Genomic DNA, 19,828 nt, shown 5'->3' on the forward strand with positions numbered 1-19,828 from the left:
ATTTAGTTATGTGGCTGATATTACATGTGTGTAAATCATATAGTTCATATATGTTTAAAGTATGGACCTTAATGTTACTTCAATTGCAGTCTACAGCAATGAGATATTTACTCACTAACTATTAATCTTCAAGAAACAGTAAGTGTTTGTGGAATGTGTGAAACTGCATCTTCTGTTTGCCTGAAGTAGAATAAGGTTCTTAACTTGTTCTAGGTACTAACTGATTAACCAAACAATTGGGTCAATTTCTGGATTGGGGTGTAATTTTTATTTTTTTTATTAATGTAATTTTTCAATTATAAGAAAAATGTTTACCCAGAAATAATAAGTTATAAAGTTAAAAAATGGAAAAAAAGAAATGTATGATGAAAAAGATTAAAAATATGTTGATTGATCCAGTGTTGTGCAATAGGGAATTTTATAGCTAAATTTAAAGAAGCATTAAAAAAAATTTCTATTAAGTTTCATCTTAAGGCTGGTCAATCTTACACAACCATTTTGGATATTTTAATTACTGACTTTTAAGATGTAAAATATTAACAATTATCTGTCAGAGGAGTTAAATTCAGACTGACTGTGAAGAAATTTGTCCTGTCTTTGAGATTTTGATAGGTAGATGCAAATGACCTGAAGTTTTCTAGATGCAGTCAATGAACAACTAGGTGAGTGGAAATATAAAAAAACTATTTTGTATGAATTATAAAAAAAAAACATCTTTTCCAAGGGCAGACTGAACAAATAACACCAAATATATTAATGTTTTGGATTTCAAACAATTATTAGACTTATCATTTCACCCATTAGAATCATATCTCATTCTCAAAACAACAAAAAAATACTAAGACTGAACATTAACCTGTAATTACCAAGGAGAATAAATAAATTAGTATCTACTAATCAAAGATCTACTAATTGAAGAAGATTTTGTTCACAATAAATTTTTCTATAGACCATCATCCATTCTACCTAAAATTCTGTACTGGATTTGTTTACATGCAAAAAAATAACATACTTTATAAATAATATTTATGATGACTTACGCAGCTCCATTTAAGAAGCGAAAAATCATGAAGAGGGCATATGATTGACTGAAACTTGAAGCAACAATACATATAGCATTCATAAATGAGATCACAATTAATACCTTTTTGCGGCCTACAGTATCAGCCACTGAACCCCATACATATGCACCAGCCATCATTCCTGAAAGAAAGGAAGATACATATTTTAATATTAGTATACTAGAAGTGTTGGTATGTGTATGAATAAATTACTAATTCTTCTTCATATATATGTATATATGAAGTACAATTTAAATAAATTAAAGAGATTAATTGGATTTTGATTTATTATTTATTTATAGAAATAAATTCATTATACTGCAGGATTCAGAGTGCTAAGTATATTAGAAATTTATTAGAGAAAAAAGCAAATAGAAAACACTAAATCAGAATAAACTGATGAAATATAAATTTATAAATAATAAATAATGAAACAAGATTAGAAACTAAGCACATCCTTCCCCCATAGGGAGAACACCCGCCTCGTGACAATCCCAGTCATGACACCACCCCCTCTGTTCCTAGCCCTGATGGACTTTACTGGAGGTCATCTTTTAGACCCTCTAAGCTTGTTTAACAAACACAGTTATCAGTTTGTTTTCTGTCAGGATACCTCCGATGCAAAAGCCTCAGCAGACATTTCCATTAGTGTATTTACATAACCTACTATCGCTTTCATATGGCCTCTTCCAACCACGACCACCTACCATAATTTACTTAACTATCAAATTAACTGATTCACAGAAGTGCGATCCCCACACCTCTCTCTAATGCTGAAGGTTTCACACAAAAAATCTTCATATATCTAACTTCAATTAGATTATGCACTCCGATCATTACTTGATTGAGTCTTTAAACACCAAAAATACTATCCTCATACCAACAAAACAATGTTGATCGCAACAAAGACAATTTTGTCCTAAAATTCAATTTACTTAAAGTCCTCTTGATTTACTTAAAAATCAAGAAACAGATTCCCAAATTTGATAAATGTCCAATGGTAACATAAAATACTAACTGGTAAAGTATTGAATTCAATCAAAAATGACTGAAAATTGTTAGTACCTACTGAGGACAGTGTTCACTATTACGTTAGTAAACGATGAAATACTAAATATATCTATTAATATATAACCATTAGGACGAAATGATTCCGGAACCGATTTAAACTTTCTCCATACTTAAAATCTCAATTAAGAAAATCGGTTTGCGCCTCCACGTTGGTTCGTCTGGATAACCAGTTAGAAACGTGGAGATTTCTACTGGTGAACTAAATCGGAATCACCTCTCTGGATCACATCCAGAGTTATAACTCGGGAATTTATTCCCACCCAAGGCTGACTTGCCTTTGAAAGTCAAATATGGAAGGTCTTTTAAGAAAAAATCCACAGTCTGATAAATACCAGAGAAGGCTGCACTCGGATCCGGTGGGCAGCTGCTTAAAAGATAACAATGAATCGGAGCATTTGGAAACACCCAAAAACAACACAACTTCAAAATTGAGGATAAGACACAAGCAAATAAACTACATTGCCACTCACAACATTAATTCTCTAACTCAACCCGGCAAACTAAAAACTCTAACAGACATAATGGACAAACAAAATATCCTAATCGTAGGACTTCAAGAAATGAGAAACACCGATCGAGAGCCGTTTGAATCTCAGGGTTACAGAATTTACAAAGGAATCCCCGGGAAACGTGTGATGAAGAATTGCCCACAGTTCGGAACAGGATTTGCAATCAATCTTAAAATAATTGACTCAGTCGTAGAATTTAAGTCTTACTCCCCCAGGATTTCAACCTTAACCCTAAAATCAGCCAATAAATTCTACACCATAATAAATGTCCATGCTCCCACCAATGACAAAAACAATCTTAAAAAAGATAGAGAAGAGATGGACAAATTCTGGGAACTTCTTGACCAAACTGCAAACAACATAAATAAGACCCACACCAAGATTTTAATAGGGGACTTTAATGCCCAACTTGGTAAAGAACGAAGATATCATGATATTATCGGAAAATGGCCTGCCCAAAAGAAAACTAACAAGAACGGCCAAAGACTTGTCGAATTTTGCAGAAACCATAATATGATCTCAAAATCTACCTATTTTCTGAGAAAACCAAACATATTGAAGACTTGGAAACACCCAGATTGGAAAAAAGGGGAATGGCAACTCGATCATGTTTGCATGGACCGGAATTATCACAAGGAGATTTATAATGTAAAAGTCTTGAGAGGAACAGATACTGGATCAGACCATTACTTAATTAAAGTTAAAATAAAATTCACCCCGCATAAAAAGAAAAAATCCCTTCCTAAAAAAAAAAAAAGCGCTTATGATCCACATAAATTAATAAACAATGCCATCTTTGAAGAAACAACAAAAAAAATCAAATTAACTAATAATTTAAAAGAACTGACATCCCAACTGAAAGAAATAGCTGAAGAACTAGCCCCTATAAACCCAAGAAAAAAACACCAATGGTGGAATGAAGAATGTGACAAAGCAGTCAAAGACCGACACCGGGCTTGGATCAACAACCAAACCCAGAAAACTGAAGAATCTAACCATGAATTCACCAAACAAAGGAAAATAACTCAGAAAATTATAAGAGGAACCAAACGACAAGCCCAAAAAAACTTGATTCAGCAAATAGAAGAAAGTTCCAAGAAAACTAACTTCCGAGACTATTATAAAATTTTTGGTCAGGCTCTTCAAAGATATGAACCACCCACCCTTATGCTGAGAGGAAAAAAAGGAAATATGGCCCACACCAATAAAGAAAATGCTGAAATTTTGGCAGAAACCTTCAATAGACTCCTCAACTGTGACGACCCCCCAGAGCTTTTTGAGATTGACACTGAAACTCCAGTTAAAACTTCACCAGTAAATATCAACCCGCCAACAATTCAAGAAGTTCTCGCAGCCGTAAATGAAATAAAAAACTACAAAGCAAGCGGAGAAGACCAGCTTTTCGCAGAACTCTGGAAACACTCATCAGTTTATTCAGTCAAAACTTCCCTACATCTATGCCTCGTGAAAATATGGAACGAAGAAAAACTTCCAGAACACTGGACCACAGCCCTCATTCATCCATTACATAAAAAAGGGGATAAAACTAATCCGGAAAACTACAGAGGCATATCTCTCCTGGATTGTACATACAAAATCCTGTCGAGAATCATATACAACCGATGCAAAGACCAACTTGAACTGGAACTTGGGGAATACCAAGGGGGATTTAGGCCATGGAGAGGTTGCCCGGAGCAAATAATATCCCTAAAACTTATGATGGACTTATATAAAAGACGGAAAAAACAACTAATAATCACCTTCGTCGACTTTAAAAGGGCCTATGATTGTATACACCGACCATCCATGCTGAATATTCTGAGAAACCTGGGCCTTCACCCTAAACTCGTAAACATGATAAAATTAACTTTAACCAATACCCAGTCCAGAGTGAAATTCAGAGCTGAACTCTCTCAACCCTTCTACATAAAAACTGGATTGAGGCAAGGAGACGGCCTCTCACCACTCCTTTTTAACTGCGCCCTCGAATTTGTCATGAAAAAATGGTATGAAATAAATCCCAAAAATATAAAAATGGGTACTAAGAAAAACTCCATCACACTAAATTGCCTAGGATTTGCAGATGACCTCGCTCTTTTAGCAAATAATATTCAAGAAGCCAAAACACAAATCATGAGCCTTCAAAACCTAGCACAAAAGATAGGGCTTCATATCTCTTTCGAAAAAACTGAACTAATGGCCATAGATCCTCTGGTAATAGAGCACATTACGGTAAACAATCAGAAAAAATTAAAATAGTAAATCAATTTAAATATCTAGGGGAAATAATAACTTATAATTTAAATGAAAAAGTGGCATGGCAAAACAGGACAAATAAAATGATTAAATCTCAAAAATTAACTTGGTCAACATATAACAAAAAATGCCTTTCTGCTAAAACAAAACTTAAACATTATAAAACTGTAGTACAGCCAGAAGTCACCTACGGAAGCGAGACCCTTTTCAAAATCACTCAGAAAAACCGAATTGAAAAAATTCTGAAAATAGAGAGGAGAATTGTCAGAACGTGTATCAATAAAAAACACCAAAAAGAAGGCCAATGGTGGATTGTGCCAAATGAGGTGGTGTATCGAGAAATAGAGCCTGTTACTGATACTATGCGGAAACAAAGAATCTCTTTCTTTGGTCATCTCATAAGGACACCGGAAACAAGACTGTCAAGAAATATCATTGAAAAGCTCTGGTTCCAAAAGCTAGAAGTAGGATGGATCAAAGAAATTAGAGAAGATATGAAAGAATTGGGAATTTCCCTGACTGACCTACAGAATAAAACTGGAAAAATTACAAAGCTAAAAGATAAAAGAATTAGATTTAAACAAAAGACAGACAAAATACAACGAAGAGGGTGTTTACGGATGAAGAAAAGAAAGCAAGATCTGAATGGATGAAGAAATACTGGGCAGCTCGGAAGAGTAAAATAACACGCTTTTCTCAGAAAAGATCCAACTAAAATTGACTTAAGTGGTCCCATGTTGCCCGTAAAAGCATAATAATAATATAACCATAATAATAATAATAATAATAATAATAATAATAATATAATTCTTATAATAATATAAGCATAATATAATATAATAATGATAATAGCTTTTTCACTATAAGAAAAAATTATGGCTTGTTTTGTTTTATTTTAAAAATTATAAATAAAATTAATATAAAAGTAAAGGCTCAGTGACAGTAGCATTCACTAGCCAGAAATGCCTGAATATGGATCAGTATAGAGAAATAACTTTAGTTCAAAAAATAATTAATGTTTATTTATCTTTTTTCTAAGTATAATAGTTCAGATAATATATCATCTTTTATGTCAAATAGTTCAATTTATTTTGTGAAATACGATTGAAACATCTTTGGACTTTATTCTTAATTTTTATAATAAAATGTTTTCTTGGACAAAAATGTAACAAGTGAGCTGAACTGCAAGGAGTGCTGGTCTGAACAAATATACATGTTAATATTGTCCATATATCTCTCTCCAGACTCACAATGCTCACTACAATCTATTTAAAAATCTGATGTGAACACCATATGACTTCCTTGTACACCTATTAAATTACATATACACATTTTTTTTAAATGAAAAGTACATAAAATATTTTTTCATTAAAAACTTCTGATATAGTTTCATTTTTTTTTTTTTTTTGTTATTTAATTATTATTCATCATAAAACTTTTTTTACAATGAGAGGTTAATAACTATTAATAAATCAATATATTTAAATTTAAAAGAAGTTAAAAATAAAAGAAGATGAAGTCTGATTCAAATCGATGTGCCTTTCCCTAAAATTCAAATATTTCATTAATTAAAATTTTATTTGGCTCTAACTCTAAAATCAATGAAAAGAAGTACGACTAATGTATATCATTGAAAAGCTCACAATGAGGGCTTATTACTACAGTTAGGAAAAAGTCCAAAATCCAAATTTTTTTGGATTTAGGGCTTTTTTGGGGGAGGTACACAACTAGATGTTACAACAGTTCTAAATCCAAAATTTCAACATTCTATGGCTAATCGTTTTTGAGTTATGCAAGTTACATAAGCACATATGTACATACAGATGTCACACTGAACTAGTAAAAATGGATTCAGGGATGGTCAAAATGGATATTTCCAATGAAATCTGAAAACTGAAATTCTTTGCGATCACAATATTTCCTTTACTTCATACACTGAAGTAATAATAAAAACATATGATATGTATTATTCTAAACTGTGCAATCATTACTAGCACATATGATACAATAAAATCTTAATATATTTGTATTGTATAGCAATTATTGTAACAACAGTCAAGCAGTACATACACTTCAGTTATTGAATAGAAAATGCTACTCTACTAGTTGCAAGTAAATTACTTTTAAGTAAAAACTAATTTTTTTTTTCATAAAGTACTATAAAAAAATAAGAAAAAGATTTTTAAAGCTTTCTATCAAAAGTTTTTTTCATAATTATAAGGTTTTTGTTTTGACAGCCAAACATACACAAGCATTACATGTAATTAAGGTAAAACTCAAGTCTAATTTTACAACATTAGTTATAAAAAAATTTTTTTTACACATATTAGAGCTACATTATTTCAGATGAATAAGTGACTTGTGTTAATATGTAATATAAAAATATATTATTTGTAATTACTGTTTTGTTGTTCACATTTTTTAACACTGTCTATTGCTAAATACCTTTTATGGGCTTAGTTTATATTACAATGTAAATTATGTACTGTATAATAAAAAAAAAATACTAAATATTCAGCAAATAAATAAGTCAAGAGGTTAGAAATGCTCTTATTGTACTGTTTCATAGTATTATTTATTTTTATTATTATATTATCACTGCAATCTTTTATTTATTTATAACTTAACTGTTTTTTTTATTTACTGTCCAATGATATACAATAATTTGTTGATTTGAATTAATTTCTTCTGCTATGAATTTTTGAACATTTTCTTTTTTCACATTTATTTTAGTAACTTTTTATCATAGATTTATCTACATAATAAATTATTTTAACAAACATAAAATGATACAAACCAATGAATATAATACTGTTTAGCCAGCCTTTTGTCTGTGTACTTAGTGCAAGATCGCACTGTGCTGATGGTAAAATGAATGACATGGATATCACATCCATCTCCTCGCTTGTACTGACAAACCCACATACTGTCAATAGAAAATAATGGAATTTACCGTAACCTGCAAAACAAGAAAAAATGTAAATGTATATTTTAAAAGCACATCTTAAGGATTTCAAAACATTTGCAATATCTTAATAATGAAATGTAGATAAATTACTTTTATGAGGAAAGGAATTAATAAGTTTGTTTGGGTTTGTTTTAATAAAAGGAGGTTGTTTATGAAGGTGAGGTGGTTTAAGTTGAGAATGAGTTTGTCGTATGTTTTCTTTGTATTTTGAAAGTGAGCATTTTTTTGTAAATTTTTCTATGATGATGAGGTGAAGAAATTCTCAACTTCGTTTAAAAACAAACATTTTTGTTTATAATGTTCATAATTAATTGTAAAGCTTAATTTATAAAGTCCATGCAACCTAAAACGGATGCCGATTCTACACTTGTAAATTTGTATTACAGGGTTCCTGGCGAGTCAAATATTTTGCTGAGATCATACTAGATAAAATGACTCATCGCCTGTATGAGCAGTTCATGGCAGAACTGGCCTTCTACTGATTGCCAGATTTTTTTATTGTTAATTTTCCCAAGAGTGCAGTAAGTTACTAGTAAAACTGAGTATTTTTTGTTTAGTGTATAGATTTTGTTAAACAGGAACTTTAGTTGACTATAAACATAGTGATCAACCGTCAATGTTACATTATGATGGTGTGTACGACATTCATTAGTTGCTTTCACATTCTCTTGAACATAAACCTTCTCATCAGACTAGTCTTTCAATTTCAGTTGTTCATGAGGTTAAAAAATTAAGAATTTTAAGACTTATGACTTATATTCATGATTCAAACATTTCAATCAAGGTATTATGCATATTTTGGAAAATACTTTTTTTATTCAGATCAAGGGTACCTCTATCTCTCTGGACGCGTTAACAGCCAAAACAATAGAGTATGGTGTATTAAGAATACTTGAGGTTGTTTTCAAAACTGAACATATCCACAAATCGTCATTTTTGCGTTTTTGACTGCAATATACTCTTACTATAGAGTGTATTAACCTAGTAAAGGTTTTTTTAGCAAAACTTAATAAATCCATCAGAAAATAACACACAAAAATCATTTTCGCATCATAACAAAACATGACCATTCCGTTATGTTCGTAAATTATTTTTTATCAAACGTCAACATATCCTTGATATGTTATACACCAAAAATTTGCGATTTCTTCAAAGTGAACTAACAAATTGCAAAGAAATTTCGTCTTTCTATTTGTGTCGATTCTTTTAATATGTCAAAAGATATCGCTACTATTCTGTTTGTAAACCAAACCCAGATATTATGGTCTTCAACGTTGGCAACAGCGCGATCGGACGGTGTTTGTGTTTATGCTTGTGCCGCTTCGGCACTGTTTCTTTTACCGTTAAATGTTTACATGGTGTCGGTTTGGTTTTATTATTAAATTTAATGCTCTTGATTAATAACTGTCATATAATCACATTTGTACGATGAATAAACAAGTTAGTCAGTTAAATAGTGGTTCCAGAAAAATAGGTAGACTTAAAGCATTGTTGGCCGTTGCTAGAAAAAACGATCAATATAAAGACTAATCCTAACTTTACAATTCTCAAAAACTAGTGCTGTAAAAGTAACGATAAATTTAGTACTCATATGTATTCGGTATTTTCCAGTTGGATACCCGTTACTGTATATTCGTTACTCGTTACTTTCGTTACTCGATACTGTCTGGCAGCTACCCGTATCATATATACAAGTACTACGTTACAAAGAACTAAAAAAAAGTACTTTAAAAAAAGAATGGACTTAACAGTTTTTATTATTCTAACAAAAATTAAATAACAATGAAACAGACACTCGACTCATTCACTTCATCGATTTTTTTTACAGTCTTTTTATTTATAATTATTACTTAATTTATATTCTTCAGAAAAATATTTTTTTTTTAATTATTGACTCGCCTTTTGTGATTAATTGATAATTTTTGGATCATGAATCCAGTAAAATTTTAATAAAAAATGTTTATAACTACAAATATTACACGAAAAATGTAAATACACATTGAACAAATTACAGCTACACACAACTGAACTGATACAAAACGATCGCAATACAAAAATAAAATGCTAATTAATAAAACTTGTTTCTATTTATTTATCTTACTGATTTTTTTTAAATTTTAATTATGATATCTTTGTCTTAAAAGTAATCTTCCGTTGACGTTTAAAAATAATATTTTTCCATTCTTTCCGGTTTTAATGATGCACGTCTTTCGAATAACATTTGTCCTGATTTGGAGAAAACTCTTTCCATGGCACCGATGTAGCTGTAACAGACAAGTGTTTTTTTGCTAATTTACCACGTTCCGGGTATAAAATCGCCCGTGTACGTCACCTACGTAGTGGATCTTCTTTCACATTGAGTATCTTTTCTTCAGTATATTGCCTCATCGATATGATAGTGGCAGCAACTGTGGACACAGAGGAATTTTTCGTTGTCCTTATGTGAAGTCCATTCAGATGGAATCTTCATCTATTCCATCTAAATGATTTGGCTCTTCTCTCTGGTCTTCCAGCACCATTCGTGTCGATGACATTTTTACCGTGTTCCAGAGTCTACTTCTTTTCTTTTCCGTGATGATAGAATGAAAACGACGAAAATAAAAGTTAATTTAATCAAATAAAACTAAATAGAAATGTACGGTAGACGACAGAACAGATCAAACAAATAAAAGAATGAATCTACTGTAATATAATAAATAACATCTATGTTGGGTTACAACTGTGGAACATTAAAAAAATAATAATAAGAAATACAAACTTACAAATTAAATAATCGTAAATGTAAGCACTAAACCCGACCAGCGCGGCGCCATGAAATGATCATTAACATAATAAAATGCAAACTACTATTTATTATTTGATGATAATGTTGTAATATATGGTAAATGAGTCAGTGGTTGGGGGTCTAAACGCATACTGGTGCTGATACGTAATCATGTTATCTTCATACTTATGTTCGTTCAGTTATTGTTTTGACAGAGTAACGATGCAATATGAACTGCTTGTAACGAGTAACGACTCATTTTAGGAAGTAACGATTCGGTACTACAAACATCAAAAGATTCCCGGCCTGTGTGGCGCGAGTGGTAGCGTCTCGGCCTTTCATTTGGAGGTCCCGGGTTCGAATCCCGGTCAGGCATGGCATTTTCACACATTAAAAAAATTGGCATTCATCTTATCCTCTGAAGTAATACCTAACGGTGGTCCCGGAGGTTAAAAATAAAAAATTTTAAAAAACACATAAAAGAATACCCGTTACACTGAGTTAACGAATACATAGTTTGCTACTGGTTTATCAAGAACACGTTGCAACCGTTTAATCATAAAGGTAAAACGTTTCAATGTAATTTGAGGAAAGCAATTAAACAAAATCGTTTATTGTTTTACTACAGAGGGGAAAGTGAATCAGGATAAAGCTTTACTCAGATTTATTTCTGCTATCGAGCCGAAACGAGAACATTCTAAAGACGGAACAAAACCTAAAAGTCTCGGTCTTAAATTTTTCTCAATACAAAATCAAAAAGAATGATATAAGTTTGCAATTTTTTTTTCTGTTTCGCCTTAAGTATACCAAAGTCAAGGGTCCTTAGAGTAGGGAAAGTTATTCAAGAAGTTTGTGTTCCTGAAGAAAGATGTGGGGGGATAGAAACTTAAATAAATTTATCTGTAAAAGAAAAAAAATTGTTAGAATATTTTTGAATAGATTCCCATGTTCTGAATCCCACTATGGGAGAAAAAAGTAAATGAGTTTATTTGGGAGCAGATTTGAATATCTCAAAACTGTACAAATTGTACAACAAAAAATATGAGCAGAATGTTGACATTTTCATTTTTTTATAAAATATTTTTCTGAGAATTTAACATTGGGTTTGGAATGCCAGCTTCAGATGTTTATTCATTATGTATTCATCTGAAAAATGATATAAAATCTATCAACTATCAAAATGTTATAAGAGTTTTTTAATGACCATGTAATTTCCCATGGACTATGAGCCCCATGCCTCTAGATCTCTCACCACCAAATTTTTATTTATGGAGTTGTCTGAAAGGTGCTGTTTTGAAGAACTCGCACACTTTGAGTGAAATGAAAGAAATTATCAGACTATATCAACCCAGTGACTCTAAGAAAGTTGCCCTGAACATGACGAAATGAGTTGATGCCTGCATCAGTACTCAAGAATTGGACATTTTGCACATTTATTCTGACATATAAGCGGTGAAAAATTAAAGATGTAGTGAGTTTAGTTTTTTTATCATATAAAATTATTCTTGTTATTAAATAAATGTAGTTATTTTATGCATGACTTTATGAACACTGGATGTTAATCATTTTTTACATTGACTTTTATTCTCTTGGTAAGAGTTTTATGTTGTCGCCAATATATTATTATTGAAGGTATATAGTTTTGTTGTTTGTTCTGGGGGTATATAAAAATACATCCATAGAACAAACACTTGTACTCACAAAGTCTGTGAGTAAAAATGTCTAAGGTGGTAATTAGATTTCCATCTTAGGAAATACTACCATACTATCGTCAATATGAAAATTAAATAATATTAATATAATAATAATAAATTGCAGTGAAGTGTAGTAGTAATAAGTAATTCCTTGTCCAGTTTTCTTTATAAAATCTTTGTAAAATTAACAAATTAACTAAACTAGGTTTTGTTTTTAAATTCATTACAATCAGATATAAATGGCACAACAAACAATGAGACAAAGTAATTAATGAAAATCTATTTTCTGTCTACTTTATTCATTTCTCATAAATAAATAATTTTAATTAAAATTATTATTATCTGCTACGTTAGTAATAGAGGTTAGATTGTGATTTTAGTGCTTTCTGACATTACAATATGACAGAAAAAATTGACTAGATAATTTCCATTTATTTTCATCTTTATAATTTTCTTTGTATTAACATTTCTTTACACTTTTTAGAAAAGTTGTTTTTTGATATGAGCTTTATCTTTAATTTATAAGTGGTTTCTTTAATGATTTATTTCTCACTCGATAAAGTAGATGAGATATTCTTAAATTTTAATTATAACAGAAATAAAAAGTTACCATATCCATAATATAGACAGTATAGTTCACCTGTAAGTTCAATGGCCTCTTCAAAGTCACATGATATCTTCCCACTACTTAAGTCAATGGCTTTATTTGTAATTTGGTCACGTGATGGTGTTACAACTGAAAATAAAAAATTGTAAAGTAGATTAATTCACTAGACACCATAATGAAATGTAATAACTTAAAATTATTAAATTTTAATCAACTAATGTTCAAATAACACAACATTTTCTAGGAAAAAAGGACCTTTTATTGCTAAGAACTTTTGTAAGTGAAGTTACCAGTAGCCTTGATTCTAATGGTTTAAATATTTTGAAAAGATTAGGAAACAGCTTATGTATACAATTGAAAAACATTCATTCAGTATAATCCTTTCTCATCTAATATATTGTTTTTGTTAAATTTTATGTTTATAAATTTCACATTGTTATCAATATACCGTATTTATATCGACATATATGCGAAATATATATCGATATATATATTGAAGTCTGGGAAATTTTAGTACTTTTTAACCCGATCCGAATTTTTCTTAAGAAAATTGCAAATATCTCGAAAAACGCCGGTCCTAGCGCTCTGAAAAATTTTTTCGACCCTCGGTTGATCGTACCTTATCCGCTCTCAGTGATACCCGTCGGATGATAATATTTTCAAGTGCCCCCTGGCACCGTTCGTTAATTGTGGTGGGGGGAGATGGGGTCCCACCGTAATATCTCGGCAACCGCTCGTCCAATTTTCGCGATTTAAATGACGTATGTATCAGCAGGTCGAGCGCTAACTATTTAACGCATCGGGTACACGCTTGATCGACCGGATCTCGGTTAACCGAAAATTAAATCGTTTAGCCCTATGTTTGGATTGCACTTACCCACGTAAAACGTGCCGATCCGATCTTTCGCCAAATACGATCAAACCTATACGCTAGCGTAAAGTATATACACTTATGAAGACTAAAGGTAGAAAATAAAAATATATAAAATAGTTTTTAAAACACCACTCTTAAATTAAACGCACTAATAGGTAAAAAATAATTTCAGGATGGTATTTCAGAATTGATTTGACAACAAGCTTTGATGGTGATGTGTACGATTATGTGAAAGTCATAGCCTAAAATTAAAAATTTCATGTTTTTCCCAATTTTTTTCTGATGCGTGATGAATGGTCTAAAGAGTGGGGTCCAAACATGCATAAGAAAGAATTGGCAAAAACATCAAATTTTTTATTTTAAGCTATTACTTACATAATCTTACATGTCACCATCAAAGCTTGTTGTCAAATCTATTCAGAGATACAGTCCTAAAATTATTTTTTACCTTCTAGTGCGTTTAATTTAAGAGTGGTGTTTTAAAAGTTTTTTACGAATTTTGTATTTATTTATGTGTTTGTTTTTCTTCATAAAATAATGGATTAATAATAACCAAAAAGTAGACACCGGAAAATCCCGATTGGTTAGAATCAGTTTCTGGAGTTAAATTTCTAATTTAATATTCGTTATTTAAATTTTCATCATTCAAAAAAAATATTTTTACACAAGAGGTAATAAATTTTGGACACCTAATAATCCCATTACGAGACACCTCCCGTCAGGGCAACCCGCCCGTAGGGCCTAGCTGTGAAACCGTGCCGTACAATAAACAATTTACTCAACCAGTGCTGTTTAAGGCCTCATTTTGAAATAATTAGAAATGAAATAGTCCTGGGTTTGAATCCGGGTCAGGCATAGCATTTTTCACATACGCTACAAAGAGCATTCACCTCATCCTCTGCAGAAAAAAAAGCTTAACTGCGGACCTGGAGGTTAAACAAAAAAAAGAAAAAAACAGTTCATCAATATTTAATAATTTTACACTTTATTTATTTATTTGTCAGGTACATACAAGTAACTAGCTAGCTATATTTATTATAAGGCTAGTTCTGCAGGAGGTATTACTCATATTTACCAGTTAGGAATTGTCAGCTTGAGTCTGTACAAGACAGCTCCTCATTTACATGTCATACATATCATCCTCATCTCATTGGACTGTGGAGGAATTGCTTATTTTTCATTAGTTGAACAGATAACAACATACACATAAGGAAAAATAAAAAATATAATATACTTAACTTAAAACTAAATGCTCACAGTCATCTCTGTTAATAATTGTTTGTTTACATTATTTACAGTACGTGTAGGTTTCTTAAATAGTTCTGTATGTTAATTGTATAGAAATGTTTATATGACCTATCTTGCACTAAATCTAAATAATAATTAGAATAAATTTCTGTGTAATTTATAATGTGTATAATGGCAGAATTCCAAACCACATTTTTAACTGTGTCATTCATCAGAGAAAAGGTGTTTCATGAATATAATGCATTACTTTTTTAATAAAATCAGTCACAGAAATTCTTAACTATTGAGGGAGTATGGACAAGTGAGAATATTTTAGTCTTTCTTCTCATTTTGCATAGGCAGTCATACCCATACATTATATACAGAATGTTACATAAGCAACGTGAACAACAAACAATAAAATATAATATTTAGTAAAACATCCATCCCTAAGGTCTTACACATCAACACTTATTATTCTAATTTTCAGTAAATCATTACAATAAAAAAAATATGTGCTCCAATTATCTATCCACAAAGTGTAAAAAATAGGGCTGTTATAATGCGTCATCATTCTATAGAGGTATCTAAGAAGTTTCTAATGAGGAGCTGCTAGTAGTTATGCAATGGTCTCTTACTCTGAAAACTTTTTAAAAACTGACTACAGTGTGCTTTTTAATAGAGAAAGCTGAAAAAACTTCACCTTTATCTTAGTCAGTTCAAAAGTAAAAGTGACAATACTGTATTGTATTTTTTTTAATTTTCAGTTTTTCAAACACAGTTCATCATGGATTTAAAAATTTATCTTGTAAAATTTGCTCTGTGGTTCAAAAATATTTCAACAGATCTAATATTTTACAGTTTTAAGTTTAATGCATCTATTAAAGTAAATACTTTATGAGAAATATTTAACTTATTAAACTTATTAAACTTGTAACTTAAGTGATACTTAGGTATCGAGTTTCAAACTATTAACGACATCAGTTAAGGAAACTATAAAAATCATCCAGCAAATATTTTAAATTAATTAATGCTGCAGAATAGACAATTAATGCAAATTTCAAACAAGAAAAAATTTTATTTTTTGTTTAGAAGTAAATAACATATAAACTTACCACCAAGTTCAACGTCCTTATTGGAATCTCTTCCGTTTGTGTGTTCGTGTTTTACATCTCCGTCTAAAAACAAATCATGAGATTATTATTTCACAAATGAAGTTTGTACATTTAGAGTTCACATTACTGTCACAAAATGAAAGTAACTTTAGCCTAATACTTATTTAATTTTATACATAAATATGTCTTATAATTATGATTTTATTAATTCAATCTATTAATTTTAATTTTTTTTTATTACCATATTTTTCGTGAAATGATATAATGCTAAATCATCACATAATAATACAGCAAATAGAAATTAGACAAATTTGAAATTCAGTGTTGAAACTGAAAACATAAGTATTGTTTGATGAAACTAATAAGATCCTTTTATGTGTTTATTTACAACAATGTAAGAAATTTAATGTTAGGTTATTACAGTAATAACAATAAAATAAAATATGAAGTAAATAACATTGATATTATAAAAATAAATTGTAGTGAAGTGCAGAAGAGATAAGTAATACCTCACAATGTTACACATATATTATTATAAAAACAATATTTATTCACACCATAAAAGGTTAAAATATGAAAGGTTAATATGAAGATTATGATATTAAAGATAATCATTTGTAAAATGATTTTACATTTTTATAATCAAATTTTTTTTGATTATCATTTTTTATTGCAACCCACACATGAAAACTCAAAAAACTACAGAAAATTTCTTTAGAAGAGAATTGTAAATTTAATTACTTTTATATAATTTCAGGTTATATTGCTTAAATCTTAGGCAGAAATATTTTTTCCTAATTGCTAATAAAAATTTCTAAATCTACTAATTCATTATTAATACTAAAATAAGTAGAATGTATGTGCTATATCAATAATACCAAAAAATTTTTGCCATAAGCCTAAGTTTATAACAACCCATCAATAATTAATTTACCAAAAATAAAGAGCAATTATTGACATTTTATATCAGACGTAATAAATATCAGTTCCCTCATATTAAAAAGGCATTTCTTTTTAAAATAAAAATAAGACCAAGCTGGTCTAATTGTTAACTTGTTGCAAATCAGTTGTTTAACAGCTGATTTTTGAAGTTGGAAGTTCTGAGGTTTAAATTCTAGTAAAAATTAGTTGCTTTTATATGGATGTTGTGCTTTATATATAATTATGCATACTAGATAGTAAATGAATATCTGTGTATTTTCATGGTTGGCATTGAATTAATTGTCATCTCACGAATGGTCAGTCTGAGTCTGTATAAATAGTCTTCATTCACATGTCACACCTACAATCCATATCGCATTGGGTTGTGGGGAGTTGCTTATTGTTAAATAATTGATTGGATTGAGCAATGTACACGTTTATATTTTATGTTATTTATGTATCATTATTTTTAAGTTTTTTTTTAATTTTATTGGGTATTTTAAGTTAATTGTAAATTTAATTACTTTTATATAATTTCAAGTTATATTGCTTAAATCTTAGGCAGAAATATTTTTTGCCTAATTCATAATAAAAATTTTTAAATGTACTAATTCATTATTAATAATAAAATAATTAACTAAAAATCTACTGAAAATAAAAAAAATGAGTAGAGTTGAACAATATTTGTTTAGCTACAAATTGTGTTATGTAGGAGAATTTATATAATGAAGAGCTTGTATTCAAATCCAGTTACAAACTAATTTTCTTAAATATCAGAAAGACATAAATACAACATTTATTAAAATGTTATTGTAAGATTCTATGATAAAAAATTAATGTGTTTATAAATAGTGTTTTACTAAATGTAAATATAATATAGTGTTTATAAATAGTGTAAGTTTTTTAAATTTAGTTGGTTGTTCTTAGGCACATTTTGTTATTACTTGGGTTGTAGGTAGAGAGAAAGTACACACCCAAGAGAGAACTCGTAGTACATTCTATACCAGGTGAGTATATGACACTTAATTCTGTCTGTAGATTTAAATATGGTTCTTAAAATCTGTAAATCATATTTAAATAAACTTTGAAAAAACTCATAATATGTTGTTTCATCAGCCTTCATGTAGATTGTAACATGTTTATAAAGTATCGTTGTATTCAATAAAATAAATAATATAAAATCAAAATATTTTATTTATAGTGTATTTATTTATATAAACTATCTAAATTCATGTTAATTCATTACAAGAGGACTTAAAATTGAAAGAGCTATAACAATCAGTTTTAATTGTTTTCTTGTAAACGTTTTTACAAAATACAAAATTAACAAGAAAATTGTAATAAATAATAATATTAAACCAAGTTGGGCAGACCCAGATTAGAGATTAAAGAAATCTCTGAAATAAAGTTGTTTCATACCTTTTAAATTTTGTTTAATTAGTGTTTTGGTAAAATAAAATTTTGTAAGAAAATGTAAAAAAAGTTTTTTTTAAATTAATCTAGATGAAGTAAGTGCCTTTGCTCTCAGAATATTTTCAAAATTTTATACAGTTATTATCTTTCCTGATACTTAAGTGTTCAATTGGAAAAATGAGAATGATACCTTTATCATTGTAAAGATATTCTTGTAAGATATTTAAAATCTAGCTAAGATAACTTAGCCTTATTTATTTTTAAACTGCACAGGTGAACTGACTTACATCAAAATCTGATAAGCTGCTAATTAATTTTTGTGAAATTTTTTTGATTATCAATTTTTATTGCAACCCGCACATGAAAACTCAAAAAACTACAGAAATTTTCTTTAGAAGAGAATTGTAAAATAAAACCTTTAAGACTCAGTTGTGTCTAGCTAAAGACAGACATTTTAAATTCATTAAAATAGACTCATTCACAATCTCATATAATTAAAATTTATAAGCCATTTATTTTATATAATGTTGTGGCTTTCAAATAAAGAAAATATCTTATTTAAACAAATGCCAAGTGAAAGAATGATGTATAACAAAAAAATATTCTTGATAGTATTTTTAAGTCTATTGTTAACAATTGAGTACAACGCAGATGATAACTACTATTAGCAGTACTAGGGTCAAGGACAAGGAGTGCTATACTGAAATTACACATGCTTAGACTAAATTTTCCAGTAAAACGACAGAGCTGTGTATGAATGTACCCCTTATGCATGTGTTATGTAGACACAGTTACAAAGAAGGAGCCTGTTATTGCCAATTGACAGGAATGAATGATTCAACTTCCTTGCCTTGCAGCACACAATGACAAATACAGTGCACGTGTGGGTAAATTGACTGTAGGGTCATAACCATTCAACTGTTAATTAGTTTATGTAACATTCTTTTATTTTATTTCATAATACATTTTTTTTTAATATGTGCATAATAAAGTACCAGTGGTTTTTGTATTACCAAAGGTAAACAAAATTATAAGTAGTAATCAATTTTAATGTTAACCTAACCCAAAAAAAAATATAGTTTTTGTTTGAAGGTGTACTAACTCTTTTTCTGTAATTGTAATACCTTTCTACTCAGAATTTATAAACTTAATATCATATATTGTTCACAGATCAGTCAGTAGCTAGATACAATTTTTTCAACATGTTTTATTTTAATAATAAATTTATTTATTTTTTATTATTTTAATAACATTTATTTTAAAATTTTATTTAAACTGTCTTACATTACAAATTTATGTGAATAATATTAGCAAAAACAAATTTATAACAGGCTGAGAGTAGAACATG

The 19,828-nt window shown here is 29.6% G+C and overlaps 1 protein-coding gene across 5 annotated transcripts in view; it reads right to left on the reverse strand.

Moving 5' to 3' along the window:
* Nucleotides 1–19,828, reverse strand: part of LOC142324692 (synaptic vesicle glycoprotein 2B) — a 241,801-nt gene that overhangs the window by 31,489 nt on the left and 190,484 nt on the right. For all 5 annotated transcript variants that reach the window (XM_075365602.1, XM_075365595.1, XM_075365618.1 and 2 more), the window contains 4 exons: nt 16,147–16,209; nt 12,964–13,059; nt 7,695–7,856; nt 1,041–1,203 (listed from right to left, as the gene is read on the reverse strand). In XM_075365602.1, the coding sequence (XP_075221717.1) occupies nt 1,041–1,203; nt 7,695–7,856; nt 12,964–13,059; nt 16,147–16,209 (484 nt within the window). The remainder of the gene's footprint in view (nt 1–1,040; nt 1,204–7,694; nt 7,857–12,963; nt 13,060–16,146; nt 16,210–19,828) is intronic.

Source organism: Lycorma delicatula, chromosome 1 (assembly GCF_047948215.1).
Source record: "Lycorma delicatula isolate Av1 chromosome 1, ASM4794821v1, whole genome shotgun sequence".
Lineage (NCBI taxonomy): Eukaryota > Metazoa > Arthropoda > Insecta > Hemiptera > Fulgoridae > Lycorma > Lycorma delicatula.